Raw genomic sequence first — 21,169 nt, forward strand, 5'->3', positions numbered from 1 at the left:
TTCATTGCAGTGTGCGGGCTTCTTATTGCGGTGGCTTCTTTTGTTGCAGAGCACAGGCTCTAGGCACGTGGGCTTCAGTAGTTGTGGCACACGGGCTCAGTAGTTGTGGCTCGCAGGCTCTAGAGCAAAGGCTCAGTAGTCGTGGCTCACGGGCTCTAGAGTGCAGGCTCAGTAGTCATGGCGCATGGGCTTAGTTCCTCTGCGGCATGTGGGATCCTCCTGGACCAGGGCTCGAACCCGTGTCCCCTGCATTGGCAGGTGGATTCTTAACCACTGTGCCCCCAGGGAAGTCCCTGCTCTGAATCTTTTAAGAAGATTCATTTTTTAAATGTCCCTGGGTCTAGGGGCAGGACAGGAATAAAGACGCAGACATAGAGAATGGACTTGAGGACACGGGGAGGGGGAAGGGTAAGCTGGGACGAAGTGAGACAGTGTCATGGACATATATACACTACCAAATGTAAAATAAATAGCTAGTGGGAAGCAGCCACATAGCACGGGGAGATCAGCTCGGTGCTTTGGGACCACCTAGAGGGGTGGGATAGGGAGGGTGGGAGGGAGACGCAAGAGGGAGGAGATTTGGGGATATATGTATATGTATAGCTGATTCACTTTGTTTTAAAGCAGAAACTAACACACCATTGTAAAGCAATTATACTCCAATAAAGATGTGTAAAAAAAAATGTCCCTGGGTTATTGATTATATTAGGCAAGAAGAAGAAATCTGGAACAACATATTTTAAATCAAGGATAAGATTGTGTTATATCTTAATAATTACATAAAGCTATGATTCTCAACAAGTTTTTTTTTTTTTGGTTGTGGGTCTTAGTTGCAACAGGCAGGCTCCTTAGTTGCAGCATGCGTGTGGGATCTAGTTCCCTGACCAGGGATCGAACCCGGGGCCCCTGCATTGGGAGCGCAGAGTGTCATCCACTGCGCCACCAGGGAACTCCCAAGTTTATTTTTTAATAATAAACTCTTTATTATTTTTAAACTGAGAGATATAGAAAGAAAAAAATTTTAATGAACCATAACGATAATAATGGCAAACACTTACTGAATGCTGTGTGCAGGCACTTTTCTAAGCTCTTTATTTGTATTTACTCATCCCTGCTTAAGTAACTCTAAATGACTTTATTTAGAATAATGTATGTACATGGTTAGAAAATTTAAACTATATAGAAGATACAAAGTTAAAAGTAAAATCCTTTTTGCTCTCCCTTCCTCATCCCTTTCTTGAAAGGTAGCCACTTTTAACAGTAAGAACAAGGATTATAATTATCATCATAAAAAACATTTTTACAACATGCTATATAAACTTATTTGGGAATAAATCATCACTCTTCTATGAAGTGAATGATCAAATAGAGGTTAAAAATAAATGTGATTACAGATTAATTTTTAGTCCTGTTTCTGTGGTTAGCCCATTTATTTCAGTTAACAATAGAAAATAATGTTATACCATTCTCTTCTTTTTCTCCTTGCAGCTGTGGCTATATTCGGTAGACCACGTTCGTTTTCTCTCTCTCTTTCCCTTTCTCCCACTTAAGCTGAGGAAGGAGAAAAAGGTTGTTTACAGAATTATCTAGCTTTTTTTTTCCATTTCTTTGTTTTGTTCACATTTTTTTCCTGGTTTCTTCGTGTTACTAAAAACTGAGCCACAGAAGTTTTTGTTTTTGTTTTTCTTAAGCCACAGAATTTGATGGCGCTGTAACCCCACTGTGTTTGCTTAGTTACCAGGTAGAAAACTAGTGTCATCAGCTCTTTCTCCCAATATCATGCCTCATGAGGATCCTTCCCATCAGTTCCTGCAGCAGAGCCTTGAAAGGGTATACAGTCTTCAACACCTGGACCCTCAAGGAACTCAGGAGCTGTTAGAGTTCACCATCAGGTGAGGTGATTGATCATCCCTTTCCTTTGATAAAGTTAACGTTGTTATGCTTGGCTTGATCCTTTTGATTTCTAATGTTGGTTACAGGCTAGTTTTTCTGACTGTGTTGACATGATTTTATGATGTTTTTATTTGGATTAGATTGTAATTTAAGCATATTACAAAGAAAAGCTTTGTGTTCATGACAAGATTGATGATTAGTACAAAACTAGAAAGAGTTACAAAGAAGCTGTTTTCAATTTTTCTTACCTTATATTAGTTAGAGTAACAGAAAATGCAACTAACAGTGGCTTAAACAGGATAAAAGGTTAATTCTTTCTCATAGGCGGACAGAGCTGAGATGGCTGATGACCTAGACTCATTCTTTCTTATTTCTCCATCTTTTGCATCAAGTGGCCTTTGCCTGAAGATCCAAACTTTAACTATCCCCTTTGTAATCCAGCCTCTAGGAAAAAGGAAAGAGCAGAAGGGCATCTTTTCTACAACCACTCCCTTTTAAAGACAGTTCCCCAAAGTTGCATGTTCTAATTTTACTTGTGTCCCATTGACTAGAACTTAAGTCACATGGCTATATCTAGCTGTAAGGAGCTAGGAAAGGTAGTCTTTGTTCTGGGTGACCAGTGCTTAGTTAACACTTGGTGACTCTGTTACTAAGGAAGAAGGGAAGGATATCGAGAACAATCAGCAGACTCTGCCAGGCCCTATTAGTATGTCCTGAATGATTTGAAAAGAAATGAAACCCATTTGCCTTTATTTTTTGTAATTTTTAAAATAAATTTATTTATTTATTTTTGGCTGTGTTGGGTCTTCATTGCTGCGCGCAGGTTTTCTCTAGTTGCAGGGAGTGGGGGCTACTCTTCGTTGCGATGCACGGGCTTCTCATTGCAGTGGCTTCTCTTGTTGCGGAGCACAGACCCTAGGCACGTGGGCTTCAGTAGTTGTGGCGCATGGACTTAGTTGCTCCGCGGCATGTGGGATCTTTCCGGACCAGGGCTCGAACCCGTGTCCCCTGCATTGGCAGGAGGATTCTTGACTACTGCGCCACCAGGGAAGCCCCCCATTTGCCTTTAGCAAAGACAATATCTGTCTGCTTTTGTAAATAGGGTTTGATTGAAACACAGCCACACTCATTCGTTTAGGTACTGTCTATGGCTGCTTTCATTGCTGCAGTGGTAGATTGAGTAGTTACCACAGAGACTATATGGACTACAAAGCCTAAAATGTTTACTATGTGACCCTTTACAGAAAAAGTTTGCTGACCCTGAAGTGATGCCTGGATCACATTTTCTTTCTCATCTGCTCCCTCACCAAGGTGATTAAATTTAGAAGCTGCTACTGAAGTTTTTGGCCCTGAGCCCAGGAAAATAAGCTCTACTTCCCCACTCAGCCACACCTAAATAAACATTTAAGTTTTGTCCTTGACAGTTTTCTATCCAGTTGGCACTGAGAAGGTACAAAATGCACAAAAGCAAGCCAATTTGGTCATCAGCTGCAGTGCTGGCTATTAGTAGGTACTCAGTAAACACCCAGGTTTGAGTCACTCTGATGATCTGGATTTTATGAGGTGATAGTCCTGTTGGGCTTTGGGCTGGTCAGACCGCGGTTCTAGTGCTGTGGTCAGTCCTGGGCACTATGTTTCTAGTTAAGTGCATTCTGAGAAAGGTGGCCAGGATGGTGAAAGATCCGAAAAGGAAAGCAGATGGTGCAGCAGTTACTGATGACCTACTGTGTTTTACAAATATTATTGCAGTTAGATGTTGTTAACCATTTTACAATGAAGAAATAGAAATTTGGGGAAATGAAGCAATTTGCTAGGAAGTAGCACAAATGGAATTTAAATCTAGCTTTGTTTGACTCTAAAATTGTTGCTCTCTGATATGCGGCAGTGAAGGGGATTCTTTTATCAGTGGCGATACGTCAGATGATCCCTGGGGTTCTTCAGAATTTACATTTTTCCGTAGTTGCTGAAAAGTGAAATGTTAGTCAGAATTTCATACAGAAGTTTCTCTGATTAGGACTCTGGCCGTTTACTTGTTAGTACTAGTATCAAACAAACTTCACCGTCAAACACATTGTCCTTTGTTGTAATCTAAGCAGCCATGTCACCCAAATAAGATTTCATCTCACTGCTGTAGTTCAGTGAGGACCCTGGGGGATGATTTTTTTGGTTTGTTTTTAGAACTTGACATAACTACTTTGTCTTCACCACTGTATTTTGGGTGCCTTATTTAGGAGCTTAGTAAATATTTGTTGAAAACTCTGGTTATGATGGCTTAACCAGGAATGAAGACTTTTAATATTTTTATAGATGGCATTTTCTTCTGGTCATACCTCACCTTCAGTTGCATGGATTTAATCTTTTGTAAGGCTCCACTATCCTTGATCATAGCAAGAGCTGCTGTCTATTAAGTGCCCACTCTTCTGTTTTATGTACATTATTTCATTGAATTTGAAAACAATTCCATGAGAATTATCCAATTTTTACAATGAGTGAGGGAGCTGGAGTTCATTAATTTGTTATATGGTTTTTTAGCGCCAAGCATTGTGCTAGGCAGAAGGGACGCAATAGTAAACAAGGCATAGTCTCTGCTGCAAGGGATCTTACAGCCTGGTTGGGGAAATAGCTAGGTAAACAGGCAATGCAGTATTGTGATTTCCACACAATACATTAAGTACAGGGTTTTCTAGAAGACGGAAGGGGGCACCTAACCCTTCCTTTCATGGTTTAAGCAATGACCAGTAGAATGAATAGAAATTAGTCAAGTGAAGAAGGGAAAAGACTGTCAAAGACAAGGAACAGCAAAGCCCTGGACTAGAACATAGGTTTTTCTAGCCCTTCCATCTTGTCACACTGCTCTGTTTCTGCATAAACAGTCTGTGTGACATGAAGGATCTGGTATAGTGAGATTTAAAATCCAAAGACTTGTTTCATATCAAAGAGGAAATCAGAAAAATACCTGGAGAAAAATGAAAACAAAAGTACGAAAATCCAAAACCTATGGGATGGGGCTTCCCTGGTGGTGCAGTGGTTGAGAATCCGCCTGCCAATGCAGGGGACACGGGTTTGAGCCCTGATCTGGGAAGATCCCACATGCCACGGAGCGGCTGGGCCCGTGAGCCACAACTACTGAGCCTGCACGTGTGGAGCCTGTGCTCCGCAACGGGAGAGGCCGCGATGGTGAGAGGCCCGTGCACCGCGATGAAGAGTGGCCCCCGCTAGCCCCAACTAGGGGAAGCCCTTGCACAGAAACGAAGACCCAATACAGCCAAAAATAAATAAATAAATAAATTTATTTATTTTTAAAAAAAACCTATGGGATGCAGCAAAAGCAGTTCTTAGAGGGAAGTTTATAGCGATACAAACTTACCTCAGGAATCAAGAAAAATCTCAAACAACCTAACTTTACACCTAAAGCAACTATAGAAAGAAGAACAAACAAAACCCAGAGTTAGTAGAAGGAAAGAAATCATAAAGATCAAAGCAGAAATAAATGAAAAAGAGACTAAAAGAACAATAGAAAAGATTGATGAAACCAAAAGCTGATTCTTTAAAAATAATAAACAAAATTGATAAACCTTTAGCCAGACTTATCAGGAAAAAATGGGAGAGGGCCCAAACCAATAAAATCAGAAATGAAAAGGAGAAGTTAACAACCAACACGACAGAAATACAAAAGTTCCTGAGAGACTACTATGAACCACTGTACACCAACAATATAGACAACATAGAAGAAATGGACAAATTCTTAGAAAGGTACAATCTCCCAAGACTGAACCAGGAAGAAATAGAAAATATGAACAGACCAATTACCAGTACTGAAGTTGAACCAGTAATTTAAATATTCCCAACAAACGAAAGTCCAGGGCCAGATGGCTTCACAGGTGAATTCCATCAAACATTTGGAGAAGAGTTAGCACCTGTCCTTCTGAAACTATTCCAAAACATTGCAGAGGAAGGAACACTCCCAAACTCATTCTATGAGGCCACCATCACCCTGATACCCAAACTAGAAAAGGTATCACAAAAAAATAAAATTACAGGCCAATATCACTGATGAATATAGATGCAAAAATCCTCAACAAAATACTAGCAAACTAAATCTAACAACACATTAAAAGGATCATCCTCCATGATCAAGTGGGATTGATTCCAGGGATGCAAGGCTTTTTCAATATCTGCAAATCAATCAATGTGATACACCATATTAACAAACTGAATAAAAACCATATGACCATCTCAATAGATAACAGAGAGCTTTTGGTAGAATGGAACATCCACCTCTGGTAAAAACACTACAGAAAGCAGGCATAGAGGGAACATACCTCAATATCATAAAGGCCATAGATGACAAACCTACAGCCAACATCATACTCAGTGGTGAAAAGCTGAAAGCATTCCCTCTAAGATCAGGAAAAAGAGAAGGATGCCCACTCTCACCACTTTTATTCAACAGAGTTTGACGTACGGATGGCTAACAGGCACATGAAAAGGTACTCAACATTACCGATTATTAGAGACTGCAAATCAAAACTATAGTGAGATACTATCATCTCACACTGGTCAGAATGACCATCATCAAAAAGTCTACAAATACTAAATGATGGAGAGTGTATAGAGAAAAGGAACCCTCCTACAGTTTGTGGGAACGTAAATTGGTACAGCCACTGTGGAGAACAGTATAACCTCTAGTGTAATGTAAACATGACTTTTGTATGTACTGGGAAACCAAAAAACTTGCGTGCCTAGCTAGCTTTATTGTGATATTTGCTTTATTTGTGGCGGTCTGGAACTGAACCCGCAATTTTCCAAAGTATGCCTATAATTGCAGTTCACATTGTAAGGATTAAGTGAGCTCAAATAAGGAAACACCTAGCACACCTAGTACAGTGCACATAGGAGATGCTTTTTTGTACCTTTTTCATTAAAGAGTCCATAGTCTCCTGATGGATATCTAAACTGAGGCTTCCTGAGGATTGTGGGCATAAAGAAATACAGAGAATAGGTGCCGCTGTTGCTGCTCATGTTGTGTCCACAACAGCAGCCGGACATGGGGCTGGAGGACGAGCAAAGGATGCTGACTGGGTCCGGAGTTCCCAAGGAGAAGGAAGAGGAGGAGGAGGAATGAGTGGATCCCCTAACAACAGTGAGAGAGCAATGCGAGCAGCTGGAGAAATGTGTAAAGGCTCGGGAGTGGCTAGAGCTCTGTGATGAGCATGTATCTTCCAGGTCACTGACAGAGGAGGATGCACAGAGGAGCTCTTTGACTTCTTGCATGCAAGGGACCACCGCGTGGCCCACAAACTCTAACAGCGTGAAATAAGTGTGCCGATTCATTCACCCCAGCCTTCATCACCTGAGCTTCGGGATATTTCCTTATGGTTTTGAAGATGCCATTTGTTTCTTAATTTGTATTACTAGGTTCATGTGAACCTCAAGGATTTTGGCTTAGGCAGGTAGCTTCTGTGTAATTATCAGTGATTCCATCTTATTAAAGTGCAGTGGTCAGCGAAAAAAAGAAATACAGAGAGGAAACACTGGGACACAGAGCGTTTTGAGCAGGGCTGGCAAGTTTCTATTTTTGTTTGTATAATAGTTCAGATTTCCCATGGCTAGTTGGGTTGCATCTTGTTTTGTGCAATTCAGAACAAATGCTACAGGGCAAGGGTGGTAGAATGACTTAACGCTTGGGGGCAGTCAGCTAATGTAGAGTCAGCTGGTCAGTGTTCTCTATAATGTAGCAGAAGGCAGAATCTTTCTGGAGATGAAATGGTTCAGACGTAGAATGATTCAGGGCCATCTTTTGCAAGAGAGACATCAGAGATGCGAAAGGGAGAGACCAGCTGGCCGCCAAAATAGAATTTTACAGGTATGGTTAGCTAGCACAGGGTCTTGCCTTTTATTGTGCTTGATACCCACACATGAGCAGGCTCTCCAGGATTAGCTCAAATCACCAAAACTCAAAAGAGACGGTATATAAGCCACAGACCCTAATTTCTTCAGTCACTTTGGAAATAATTCATTTTTGCCCCTTTCCAGGGCATCTCCTTTCTTGTATCAAGGTTCTCAGGAGGCAGCATTAGCTATCAGAAAGTTGCCTGAAATAAGAGGGAGGGGCTTAGTCCAATGGACAATTTTGCACAGGCTGCTATGAAACCTGATATAGTATCCCAGACCTGAAACAGTTAACTTCCCTCATGAGCCAGATCTTTAGGTTTCCCACAGTTATCATTTCTATGTGAAATTTTGATACTGACATTAAAAAACCAAGCAGCTTTCTACGAATTTTTTCTGAGATTGTTAGCTTGCTTGCTCACGCTCTCTCTCTCATTCTCCCTCTCTCCTCCCCAAAAAAGAAGAAAGAAAAGAAAAACATTACTTTTTGTAGATGTATAGCATATTTCCAGAAGAATTTAAAAGAAACTGGTATGGTAGTTGCCTCTGGAAAAGATTACTGGTTAGCAGCACACAGGTGTAGGAAAGTGGACTAATTTAATTGTCTATCCTTTAGTATCTTTTGAATTCTATTCCTTATCGGTGTAATTCTATAGCTAGGTATGTATAACCTATTAAAAAAATTAAATGTTTCAAATCAGTAGTCCCAGCCCTGAACACAACTATTTTATGTGTGTGTACCACTTTCTGTTTTCTTGTCCACAGGCAGATGTATTTAATATGGTTGCAATCACTTTGTCTATACCTATATCCAGTTAGCATGCTTTTAATTGTGAGTATCAGAAAACCTTATCTCAAATTAGCCTATAATGGCTATTTATTTCTTCATATGAACAGAAATCAGAGGCATTTCTTAGTATGGTATGGTTTAGTAGTTCATTTATATCATTAAGGACCCAGTTTCTCTCTGTCTCTTTGGATTTTTCTTGTCCTCAACATTTGCTTTATCCCAAGGCGTTTTTTCTTTTAGAGTTACAGTATGACTGCCAGTGGTAATCAGGGCTATAAAATATTCTTGTTCAGTCTAGTGAGAGATAGAGACAGAGAGAGAGAAAGAAAAGAGAGTATGAGTGATTCATAGACCACCATCAGACCTGATTCAAGCATTGAATATAAGTCCTTCCATTAGGACTCATAAGGCCAACTTAGGTGACCTAACCAGGGAGATGATGTGTACTAATTAGCTTAGTCCAGTCGGACTCTACCTGGAACTAGGTTTGGGGCACCTTCTCTTGAACAAAATCAGGGTTCACTTAGTAAGGAAAAAGTGGAAAATTACTAACTAGGTAGGCAGCCAATGGAGCCCACTATGATACCTTAACATTTTTTTTTCTGATGATATAAAACATACCCATTGTATAAAACACTTGGAAAATAAAGCATAGTTAGGAGAAGGCACTAAAAAATACCCTAATACCTCTATCTAGAAAACAGGTTGCTGTGTTTTTCTCATATTTCATATATGTGTGTATATATATATATGGTTTTTACATAGTTGAGATCATATACCTTATTACCATATTATATTTTAATGGTAGTAGAATATTCCATTGACTGTATATACAGTAATTTATTTAATAATTCCTCTACCATTGAATATTTAAGTAGTTACTGGGTTTTACTATAATAGTCCACATAACAATGAATATTGTGGGGCATAAAGCATTTCATTTCTGTTGAATGTTTCCCTTAGAATTACTTCTTAGCATAAAGCTACTGATCAAAACTTTTGACTGTATGTGTGACTTTTATAATGTAGTACAGTTTTGTTTTCCAGAAGAATTATAGCAGCTCAAACTGCTATCAAAGTGTAAGTGAACCAGCTTCATTATAACCACTTCAGCATTGAGTGCTGTCATTTAAAAATTTTTTACCAATTTACTAGGTATAAAATGGTAAAAAGCTTTTGACATGATCTTTAATTGGTGTTATTATCCTTATTCTATGTTTGGCTTGGGTTTTTATTTACTACAGGGATCTGCAAAGACTTGGAGAACTTCAGTCTGAATTGGCAGGAGTAGCTGACTTCTCTGCTACCTATCTTAGGTGTCAACTTCTTCTCATCAAGGTTGGTTTGAATCCATTTTGTTCATGAGTGTGTTGCTAAGAATGAAGTTTAATGGATCCAGCAGTGTTTGAGGCCATAAGTAGAAAAATAAATGGTTTTATGCAACCGCTTAGCAATGGGGAAATTATGTACTCTGCAGTATAATTATATTTGCCTCTAATTAAAGAATTGTTAACTCATATAGGAATTTGAATTTTTTAATTTGGGAGAATTCTTTTATCATATAATTAGAGCAGATTGGATAACCATTTGCATTAGAATCCCAAGGATTTTAATTGTTTTTTAATAATTTGATTAGCAAAGATCTTATATAAACATTTGTATTTTATATATTTATATATTTCTAAATGCTAATTTCATTTGGTCAAAGTCAGATTAGTCAAAGGTTGATTTCATTGCTCTTAAGAGTATTAATGACTTGCTGTCATTTCATACTAGGTAGTTAGAGTACATATATATACACACACAAAATTGGTACCCAAAAGCTGTTTCAGTTCACTGAGTTGAAAACCAATTAAACTAGCTCAATAGCTGTCAGCTTCTGCAGCAGAGTTCTGCTATAAATGTAGGCTTAGAATTTAGAAGAGCCCTTCTAACTTGATAAGACTTACTTGGCTTTAGTTCTAAATGTGGTTAGTATTCAAAGTTATTAATGATATTTGACCAAAGTCAGAATAAATGGAGGCGTCAGAAATTATTTGCCACTGTAAGATATGTGAGCTTAGGGTTGTGTAGGTGTGTGTATGCATGTGAAGATGAGTGTGTACACTGAAGTAGGTTGGAATTTAAACAGTCCTTATTTGGCTAGATACTTTCAAATATATATGCCTGTGTAACCACCACCACAGTTAAGATATAGAAGATTTCCATTACCCCCAAAAGTTCATGTCCCTTTGCACAGTTATTTGGCTTTTCCAAGCTTCTATGAAACAAGGCTAATAACTCTACCCAGGTAAGGATTGGTAGCAAGCAGTGCATGTGAAAACCCTTGGTCTAGTGTCTGGTACATAGTGAGTGCCATGTCAGTGTTGGTCTTCTTCCTTCTTCCTTGGCTTGTTGTCTTCTAGATAGGAATACAAGAAGGCCTTTGAAAAGAATCCACTTTTCTTTAGTAGGAAAAGAGAAGAGATTACTCCTAAAAAGAACACAGAACTATGTTTTTTATTCAGCGTCATGGAGCAGAAGTGTAGGAAAGGGACCCAGACTTAGAACCCAAGTCAGGCAAGTGTTTGATAACAGGGGAGGAGCTAAATAAATCGTGGCACATCTACTCAACAGTATATTCTGTAGCAGTAATGATCTTTATGAAGAATTATATAAGAACATGACCAAATATGACATAATGTTATGTACCCAAAGAAGCATACAAAATTACTTCTGCTTTCTGACTACAACTATATAAAAAAAATGCATATAGGAAATGATTGGAAGCAAATATTCAAAAATAATAACTCTTAGTGGTAGTATGATTTAGGTTATTAAACAATTTCTATATCTATAGTCTAGACCTGCCACTGTCAAATACAGTAGTCGCTAGGTACATGTGACCATTGAGCACTGTAAATGTTCATGTTGAGGACTTCCCTGGTGGTGTAGTGGTTAAGAATCCGCCTGCCAATGCAGGGGACACGGGTTTGATCCCTGATCTGGGAAGATCCCACGTGCCGTGGAGCAACTAAGCCCGTGCGCCACAACTACTGAGCCTGCGCTCTAGAGCCCATGAGCCACAGCTACTGAAGCCCGTGCACCTAGAGCCCGTGCTTCGCAACAAGAGAAGCCACCGCAGTGAGAAGCCCGTGCACCGCAAAGAAGAGTAGCCCTGCTCGCCGCAACTAGAGAAAGCCCGCTCCCATCGACGAAGACCCAATGCAGCCAAAGATAAATAAATAAAAAATAAATAAATTTATAAAAATAAATAAATAAATAAATGTTCACGTTGAGATGTACTGTAAGTGTAAAATACACACTGGATTTCTTAGACTTAGTATGAAAAAATGTAAACTATCATTAATAATTTTAAAAATATTGATTGCATAGTGAAATAATATTTATACTGGGTTAAATAAACTATATTGTTAAAATTAATTTCACCTGTTTCTTTTTACTTTTAAAGATGTGGCTACTCTAAAATGTAAAATTACATACATGGCTTATGTTATATTTCTGTTGTACAGTGTTAGTCTAGGTTTTCTGTAGTGTCATTATGTCTGTAATTAAGAAGGGCTGTGAAAATAAGAGACTGTAGCAGAGGTTTAGATGAGATGGCCGTATGGATGGATAGGCGAGGAGGGAGATGGAAGGTAAAATCCGTGGCTCTAAGTGATAGTTTTGAATGTGGAGAGATTGAGAGAGGGAGGAATCTAGGAAAGCGTCTTGATTTCTTGTTTGAGTATGTTGGTAAGGTGATGGGGCTGTTCAAAGGATAGTGAGCATGGAGCAAAGAAAAAGGAACTAAGTCAGGGAAGAAGGGTCTAGGCAGTCTGGTTAGTCCAGTGACTCTGGGATCAAGGAGGTCCCAGAGCCTCAGAAGCCTGGCTTGCCTGGACATTCTTGGTGAGGCCTTCATGGCTCCTGCACTCTGCTTGCAAGCTCTGGTCTGGAACATAGGGTCTTTGGGCCAAGAATTGAATGGGGAGGAGTTCATTTGGCCCAAATCATTGGTCTCCTCTCTGTCCATAATAGGTAGGGCTTATTGGCCTAAAAGAATAAGAATGAGAGGAAGTCTTGATCACGGTAAATTTTCAAAGCAAAACAGACACTTAAGTCTCAAATTATATGGCAGTCTTTCTGACCTCTGTGTTCTGTCCTCTCCTGATTTGTTAGGCCTTGCAGGAAAAGCTGTGGAATGTCGCTGCCCCTTTGTATGTGAAGCAGAGTGATTTGGCCTCAGCAGCAGCAAAACAGGTAAGCTTATTGAGACCTTCTCCAGGTGGATCTCTGTCCAGATCTCCGTCCAGAAATTGCATTGTCTAAGTTAGAGTCAGAGGCCTTCACAAGGCTCTGCTGTGGCCTCCCCATTTTCAGCCTGTGTCAGAAGTTAGTGATATGAGAAGCAGCATAATTAGGGGACACAGCACTGGCTTTAGAGTCAGGGGACTTGGGTTCTGTCCCCATGTCTGCCTCTAATTTGTTGGGTGGTGTTGAGCAGGTTACTTAACTTCCCTGATTTCTAAGATTTCTTTTGTGTTCTAAAATATTATTAGTTTGTATTTCAGATATACTAAAATCCAATAAATACTATCATGAATCTTTCATCTGAAAATGTAGCTGAACTCATTTTGAGGTGGTTTATATTTTTAGCCTGTACCATCTCTCTTTCTCTCTCTTTTCTTTAACCATCTCTTGAATATTTAAAGGTCTTTTTGTTCCTCCTCAGTTCATTAAGTAGCCTTTAATTTTACTTGCCTTAAGTTTATTTCTTTCTAGTTTTGAGCAATTTCCCTTCATTCTTGGGTACTGGGATTTGGTGAACTCTTCTGGGTCATGTCTTCCCAATAGTAAGTCTGTATATGACTAATTACGACCCAGTAGGAAGATAATGATGGTGACTATGATTGTTACATTACAGTTCACTAAATGATTTCAAGTCTATTTTAATTAGCCCTCATGATAATCCTGTTAGGTTGGAATAAGTATTAAGTCCATTTTACAGATGAAACAACGCTCAGCAAGGTTATATTCATAGAGCTATAGGTAGTAAGTCAGGGACTTGAGCTCAGGTACTCTGATACCCAGTCTGTTTTCTTTCCACTACTCTGCTTCATCTCTCATCTAATCTAGACTCCCTCTCATACCTGCCATGTGGCTTATTGTAGGGGAGTAGAACTTAATGACAAGAGACCACCAATGGGCCATGTTGGGAGGGATGGGACAGGGAGCAGTAGTCTGGAAGAAAGAGAAAGGAATTACCATTGCCATGTGACAGTTACTGTGCCAAGCACCTTCCATACCCCATTTAATCCTTTAAATTCTATGATGTTGGTGCTGTTTCTTCTGCATTTACAGATAGGGAAACTGAGGCACCATGTAATTAGGAAACTTATCTTACTGTCAGTTGTAGAAGACAACTGACAGGGCTCTGACTCCAAAGCCTTCAATGGGAGGCAAGCATCATTGCCTGCCATCATTGCTTGCCTCCCATTGAAGAAAGGGAAGGATAAGAGAAGCATCATTCAGGGGGGAGTCGCTGACTTGGATAGAATAGAGCGAGAGCTTAAGATGCACTGGGCTTGAGCTGAGGTCACTGACATTGTTTTCTGCACTGATTGCCTCCCTAAAGTCTCTCTGACAGACCAGGCCCATAGAACAGTCTGGATGGCTAACAGGCAGTCAATGGTTCCTAATACTAAGTTCTTGAGGACTTTTCCTGAGGATTACGTTTCCATACGTATTCATTTGCCACCACATCACAGTGAATTTGCTTTAGTTACAAGCAGTGCTTTACAGTTTTATCAGTGTTTAAATTTTCATATCTTTATATCATCAACTGAGATGATATTACCAGATGAAAGTTTGTTTTTTTAATTGACAGAATAATTTATTCTCTCAACATGTATATTAATTTCTCTCAAATTACACTAATTTCTCTCAACATAGGCACTTAAAAATCTCAGTTCAGAATTAAAGCATAGGCATTAAAAAAAGCACTCTGTTCAGATCTGGTTTCACTTAGAATCCTGTGCTGTTCTTTGCTCTTATGTAAGACTATAATGATATTTTCGCTGCTTATTACTTACCTTTTCCTTATAGATCATGGAAGAAACCTACAAAATGGAGTTCATGTATAGTGGCGTGGAGAACAAGCAGGTGGTGATTATCCATCACATGAGGCTGCAGGCCAAAGCCTTGCAACTTATAGTAACAGCACGGACTGCTCGAGGGTAAGATGTGTGGTTGGTGAAAAAGGGTGGCTGAGTCCTTTTAAAGGCACTTACAACTGCATTCAGAGATCTCACCAAGGTTAATGATGCATGAAATAATATTTAGGAAAGACTTCCAAAGGGGTATACAAGCTCTTCATTTTTTCAGATATTCCAAGTTACATTCTTGGATCAGATTAGATCCCTGGAAAAACCCTTTGGTGGCTCTCCTTTGCCTACAACACAGCATAGGGCTTCATCTGGCAACAAGGCATTCTGTATAGTCCTTGACAGATTTCTTTAAGAATATAGTGCCAGAATCACTTTTTTTCTCTTCTGATGAGACTAGTGCTCTATCTTAGGCAGTAAAGACAAATTATGAGAATGTATGGTGCTGTGAGACTACTTTGTTCAAATCCTGACCTCTCTACTTACTTGTTGTTTGATTACAGACAGGTTTTTTTAGCCTCTCTGTGCCTTGTTTTCCTGTCTGTAAAATGAGAACCATGACAGCATCTATCTCATGGGGTTTCCGTGAAAAATGAATGGGATAATACGTGTAAAAGCACTTAGCATGGTACTTAGTACATAGTAAGAGCTCATTATAATGGTAGCTGTTAGACTTTCTGATAATGAGAATTGCTATATTTCATTGATTCTAAAATGCACGTTTAAAAATTTTACTTCTCTGAAATCAGATATTTTGATGGTGTGCCATAGTTTGAGTGAAAGTGTTTTTTTTTTTTTTTTTTTTATTCACACACACACACACTGTATTTTATTTTTACAAGACATAAATAGACTGACACCAAGCATTGTACATGAATGACCACAACAAAAGCAACAATGATTGCAACTACCAAACATGAAACACACTCATACTATGTCATAATATTGACATTCAGTCCAGTAATCCTCCACTGTAACAGCTCCTTTACTTTGCAGTGAAAATTGATTTGTATATTCTGAAAGTGTTTTTGTTTCTTGGTGTTTCATAAAATAAAGGTGCATCTTAAGAATAATGGCACCACGGATTTAATATAATATAGTACTTAGGAAACTCGTTATCAGACAGGAGACACATTTGATGCTCAGTCCACCAGTTGTGGCAGCCTAAAAATAGTGTAGAGAAATAAATATGAGTGTTTAAGTAAGCACTGAAAAATACATTAAAACGAACATTGTATTATTTTATTTCTTTGCTTATCTTGATAGCGACCTGATAAACTCAGGTAGTGATTTAATCTTAGAGATAGCCATACATTCATTTAACAAATGTTTAATCCCTGCCATGTGCCAGTCACAGCTGAGAAAAGATTGGTGCTTGTGATGGCATCTACACATTTTTATTTAAAGAAAATAAATATCTTTTTCAGTTTATATATGATTATTGTAAAAATTTAAGTATTGCAGATTAAGTGAACATTCTGTTCTCTGGTAATCTACCCCTTGTAAAACAAATGACAAAAGTGTAGATTATAAATGTGTGTATTTATTAGCGTAAATCGAATCATAATATACTTGGCTGTTATGCCATATTTTCATTTCATCCAACAATATAATATTTCGTATTTCCATGTCATTATATAAAGATTCCAATATATTTGGTCTTTACTCATGCTATATTATTTTATATTTTCCATTTGTATGCATTCCTGCTTCTTTTTCTTTTTCCTTGATTTTTGCTGGAAATTTTTGATTGTTTTGTTTCTTTTTGTTTCTTTCGTCTTCCAGGGGTTTGAAAGTTCTGTACCCTAATTTTAACCTATTTAAGTGAGAGGCAGTAGAACATAATGATTAAGAGGGCTGGGGTGCCTCATTGCTTTGATTCCGATCTTGACTCCACCATTTGCAAACTTAGTGACCTTGGAAAAGTTACTTAAGAACTTCTGTCTCAGTTTGTTTCCCATAAGTTAAACTGGGATAATAATAGTACTTGCCTCTCTGTCATAGGGTTATTGTAAGGATTATTGAATTATTATATGTGAAGCCCTTAAAATACTGCCTGACACATTAAGAGTAAACACTTGACAAATGTTAGCTCATTTTAGTTATATATATATATATATATATATATATATAAAAAATTTTTTTTATTTTTGGCTGTGTTGGGTCCTCGTTGCTGTGCGCGGGCTTTCTTTTTGCAACGAGCGGGGGCTACTCTTCGTTGCGGTGCGCGGGCTTCTCATTGCAGTGGCTTCTCTTTGTTGCGGAGCACGGGCTCTAGAGCACAGGCTCAGTAGTTGTGGCACACAGGTGTAGTTGCTCCACGGCATGTGGGATCTTCCCGGACCAGGGCTCAAACCCATGTCCCCTACACTGGCTGGCGGATTCTTAACCACTGCGCCACCAGGGAATCCCTACCCTTATATTTTTAATAAACAGATTGACCTTATATTTTTCAGCATTAAAAAATAGAATTTATGATCATCTCTATCAAGACCACATCTAATCAAAATGAAAGTTTTAGTGTACTTTTATTTGATTGTTTCATGCTGTTTAATAATTTAGAATTTAGTTTCAGATTGTCTTTTTTTAAATTGAAGTATAGTTGGTATACAATATTAGTTTCAGGTGTACAGCATAGTGATTCAGCATTTTTACAGATTATACTCCATTAAAAGTTATTATAAGATAATGGCTATAATTCCCTGTGCTGTACAATATATTGGTTATGGTTTTTAACGGATCTCTTATTTTAAGAATTCTTTCTTAAAATATGCATTACTCTTTATAAGTACATTATCAGAATAATTTAGCTCCCGCTTACCCACCACTGTTCTTTATGTATCACAATTGCCTTTTAAAATTCCTTGTTCTAATTCACTATTTATCTGACTGGAACTCATTCGCTAGTATTGTTTTTCGGAGTAAGTATATAAGTAGTATACTCATTGAGACTTCGCATATCTAAAACTGCCTTTCTTTTGCTCTCATACATAATTGGAATTCTTTCAGAACTCTTTTAGTATTGCTATGTTGCCTTTTAGTGTTTAATGTTACAGTTAGGATGTCTGATGTCTGTCTGATTCTCTTTCCTTTGTAGTTAGCTTATTTTTCATGGCTCAAAGCTGTAAACTTTTTCTTTTTCTTTTTAGAATTCAGAAATTTCATCAGGATATGTCTAGTTATGTGTTTCCTTTCATTATTCTTACTGACCTTTAATGGGATTTCAAAGTCTCAGCTCTGTTTTATCTCAGGGATTTTTTCCCTCTGTTATTTCTTTAATTACTACTTCTTCCATCCACTCCAGTCTACCATACTGGATATTGTATCTTCTGGATCTATTTTCCCTATATCTTATCTTTTCTCTCATAATTTCAGTTTCTTTTTTCTACTTTATATTCTGAGTAAATTCCTCAACATACTCTTTTAATTTACCATTTCAGTTTTCATCATTTTTCATTCTAGTGTTCTTCAGTTGTTGAGTTGATTTCATTATTATTGTTTCCAAGTGTGCTTTCTTCTGTGTACCTTTTTTGTAGCCGTTTTTCTCGCTTTATCAATGCAATATCCTTTCAAATCTCCTCTTAAATCTTAATCAGGTTGTTTATTAGAATTTTTAAAAAAGCTTTCTGTGCTTTCTTCCCTTGACATTACCTCATTGAGGTCTGCTTGGTCTCCTTTACAGCTCCTTATCATCCTTATAACATCTAATAATTTTTCATTGTCTTTGAATACTTACAAGTGAAAGTTTAGACTAGTTTAAATTGGTAACTGGTATAGGCTTCCCCAACAGTTATAGGTCAGTGTTTGGTTTCCCCTAGTGGGCCTCACTCTTACATTGAAAGTGGGGGTTCTTAGAGTGCTAGAGGCCTACTTCATGTACGTACCATGTAGGTGAGGCTACCTACTCTGTTTGGGGGTTGGGGAAGAGTTCCCAAATCTTTTTGTATTTTACTGCTTGGAAATTCTCCAAGTTGGTTGTATGTGAGCAAGCCAAAAAAGGTGCTACTTGGCCAAATTGCTTTCATTTCAATCTCTGCTTAGCTGGAGTTCTCCCTTCCAGCCCTCTCATCCTAGGTGGTCTTTGGTTGGTTAACCTCACCAGTAAATTTCAGCTCCACTTCCAATAGTTTGTCAGAGTTAAGAAAGTTTCAAGTGCTACCTGCTTTTTAGGAAAATAATTCAAATTAATGTTGATTGTAGAGTACATTTCCATCTGCCATTTATCATTTATTTATCCATTCAACAAATATTTATTGAATAGCTGCTTGTGTCAGGAAATACATGATGAATGATACAAAGTCCCTACTCTTCATGGAGCTTACAGCTTAGTGGAAAAACTTGACTCGGTTATTAAGAACCTTGATATCATTCTCTCACATGTTTTTATATAAGGAAAGAGTATTTGTTTTTTCTTCACTGGAACTTTTACTCCTTCAATTAATAATATATTAATGAAAATAAGTGGAACATTCCCTGCAGAAATTATAAGAAATAAAATGCACAAAGATCAAAGGAAAAATCTGTTGTGTGATTAGTAAGTTATTTGTCCTGGCATGTTGCCTGGCTTATTTAGGTATACATTTAAGTTTTTACAGAAATGAAATACTCTAAGTACTGCGGGACCAAAGAAGCCAAGATAGAGAAGAAAGCATATAGTCTGTGTCTGTGTGCAAAGTAGTAACAAAACCTTTTCCCCTTCTGCATGAGAATTTGACCTTTGGTTTCCAGGTCTATTCCCTGGAAAGCTGATCGCAACAACTCTATTACTAGGTGACACTGCTATGGTAAAAATGATCTCTGAGAAAATTACATGTAGACTAGAAGGAACTATCAGTGAACTATAATTACCTAATGCAGACTCCATAGCTTTGGGCTTCATTGAATGCAGTGATTCTTGTAACTGAGCATATCCCTGTGGGGACCCTGGAAGGTATGCCTTTGGATTACTTCAAGAGATATTAGCACCTATGGAGCATGAGGCTTCTAAGTGAAGATGGTCTCCACATTCGCCTGATGTAGATCTCATCTCCTTGAGCCTGAGCTATCAGTGGCAAGGTCAGAGCTCCCAGACAGCTATGTAGATGGCTGAATGGGCTGCTGCAAGGACTCCTGCAGAGGAGGAATATGACATTGCACTGGCTGTAAGCTGTGCTCCTGTCCTGTATCCTTACTGAATCTGGTGCCAAGTGTGGCCTGTGATAGTCTTTGATTTTGAATGTACATTGAGCCTAATGGGCACTGCAGTGTTTTAATTAGGTCTTGGGATCCTGGCAAATATTTCCCCCTAGGTCCATTAGGAGTCCTCTGTTTCTCTCACAGATAATCTTTATAGTATAATATGCTCATCGTCTTTTCTTGTGGGCTCAGGTTTCTGGAACTTTGGTCTTTACTCATCAGTTCTCAGATTTCACAAGCAAATTACATGGGTTTTTGTTTGTTTTGTTGTTTTTTCTTTTCTACAGAGTTGACCCCTTATTTGGGATGTGTGAAAAATTTTTACAGGAAGTGGACTTTTTTCAGAGGTAAGTATTTCATCACCTTCTAGCTTATTAAATCTTGGTTATGTAGAGATCGCACTTACAGGGAAACAAGAGCAATCACAAGCCAGAATCTTTGGTTTAGCCCATGCAGCCAAGGTATTATTATACATGCAGTGTGCCCTAATTTGTATACAGGTGGCTCTCAGTATCCATGGGTTCTGCATTCATGGATATGGAGGGTTCGACTGTATTATTCCATTTTATATAAAGGACTTGAGCATCCATGGATTTTGGTATTTGCAAGGGGTCCTGGAACCAATCCACCACAGATACTGAGAGATAACTGTATTTTCTTTACTGGTATATAAACTTCTTAAGTTAGCTAAACATACAACATAATAATAAAAACACCAGGAATTTTTTTGATTCAGCACTCAGCTGGGCCAGAAAAAGACAAATATTATGTGGGAAAACTCAAACTCTTGTTGAAAAATCACGTTTCTATTTTTTTGCACCATGGTTCTTAAATTTGCGTATTTCTCTCTAATCTACAAAAATTGTTCCATCATTCTATAGGTAGCTTTTATTTTGTAGCATAGATATGTTTTCTCAGGATTCATTATGAAGTAAATCAGCTAAAACAGATGCAGTTGATGAGTGGAAGGCTTGGTGAAACAGTGGGGGTCGAGGTAGTGACCTCGTCTGTGACCTGTGGTATGCTGGCGATACAATACTGGGAAGAAGGCATTTATAGGATTTTAAAATCTAGTATTTATTAAGTCTGATATTTCATTTTTTCACTCCTTGCTTCTACCCCCATGAACTTTACCAAACCTGACTCTACAGGTTTGTATGACTCTACACTTTTCAGGCTTTTTTCATTTGGGTGATGATAGCTTCCTATAGGGCTGAGTTGCAATACTACTCTTCACCAATAGGAGCTGCTCTGTAGTAAATGGTACAATCTA

General features: G+C 38.3%; 1 protein-coding gene and 1 pseudogene across 1 annotated transcript in view; both read left to right on the forward strand.

The window, feature by feature from the left end:
• INTS4 (integrator complex subunit 4) overlaps positions 1–21,169 on the forward strand; it is a 137,730-nt gene that overhangs the window by 105,128 nt on the left and 11,433 nt on the right. The window contains exons 17-21 of the mRNA XM_036859703.1: positions 1,735–1,892; positions 9,820–9,913; positions 12,737–12,817; positions 14,663–14,793; positions 20,184–20,243. Of these exons, the coding sequence (XP_036715598.1) occupies positions 1,735–1,892; positions 9,820–9,913; positions 12,737–12,817; positions 14,663–14,793; positions 20,184–20,243 (524 nt within the window). The remainder of the gene's footprint in view (positions 1–1,734; positions 1,893–9,819; positions 9,914–12,736; positions 12,818–14,662; positions 14,794–20,183; positions 20,244–21,169) is intronic.
• Positions 6,803–7,271, forward strand: LOC118898912 (annotated as a pseudogene).

This window comes from Balaenoptera musculus, chromosome 8 (genome assembly GCF_009873245.2).
Source record: "Balaenoptera musculus isolate JJ_BM4_2016_0621 chromosome 8, mBalMus1.pri.v3, whole genome shotgun sequence".
NCBI classification, from domain to species: domain Eukaryota; kingdom Metazoa; phylum Chordata; class Mammalia; order Artiodactyla; family Balaenopteridae; genus Balaenoptera; species Balaenoptera musculus.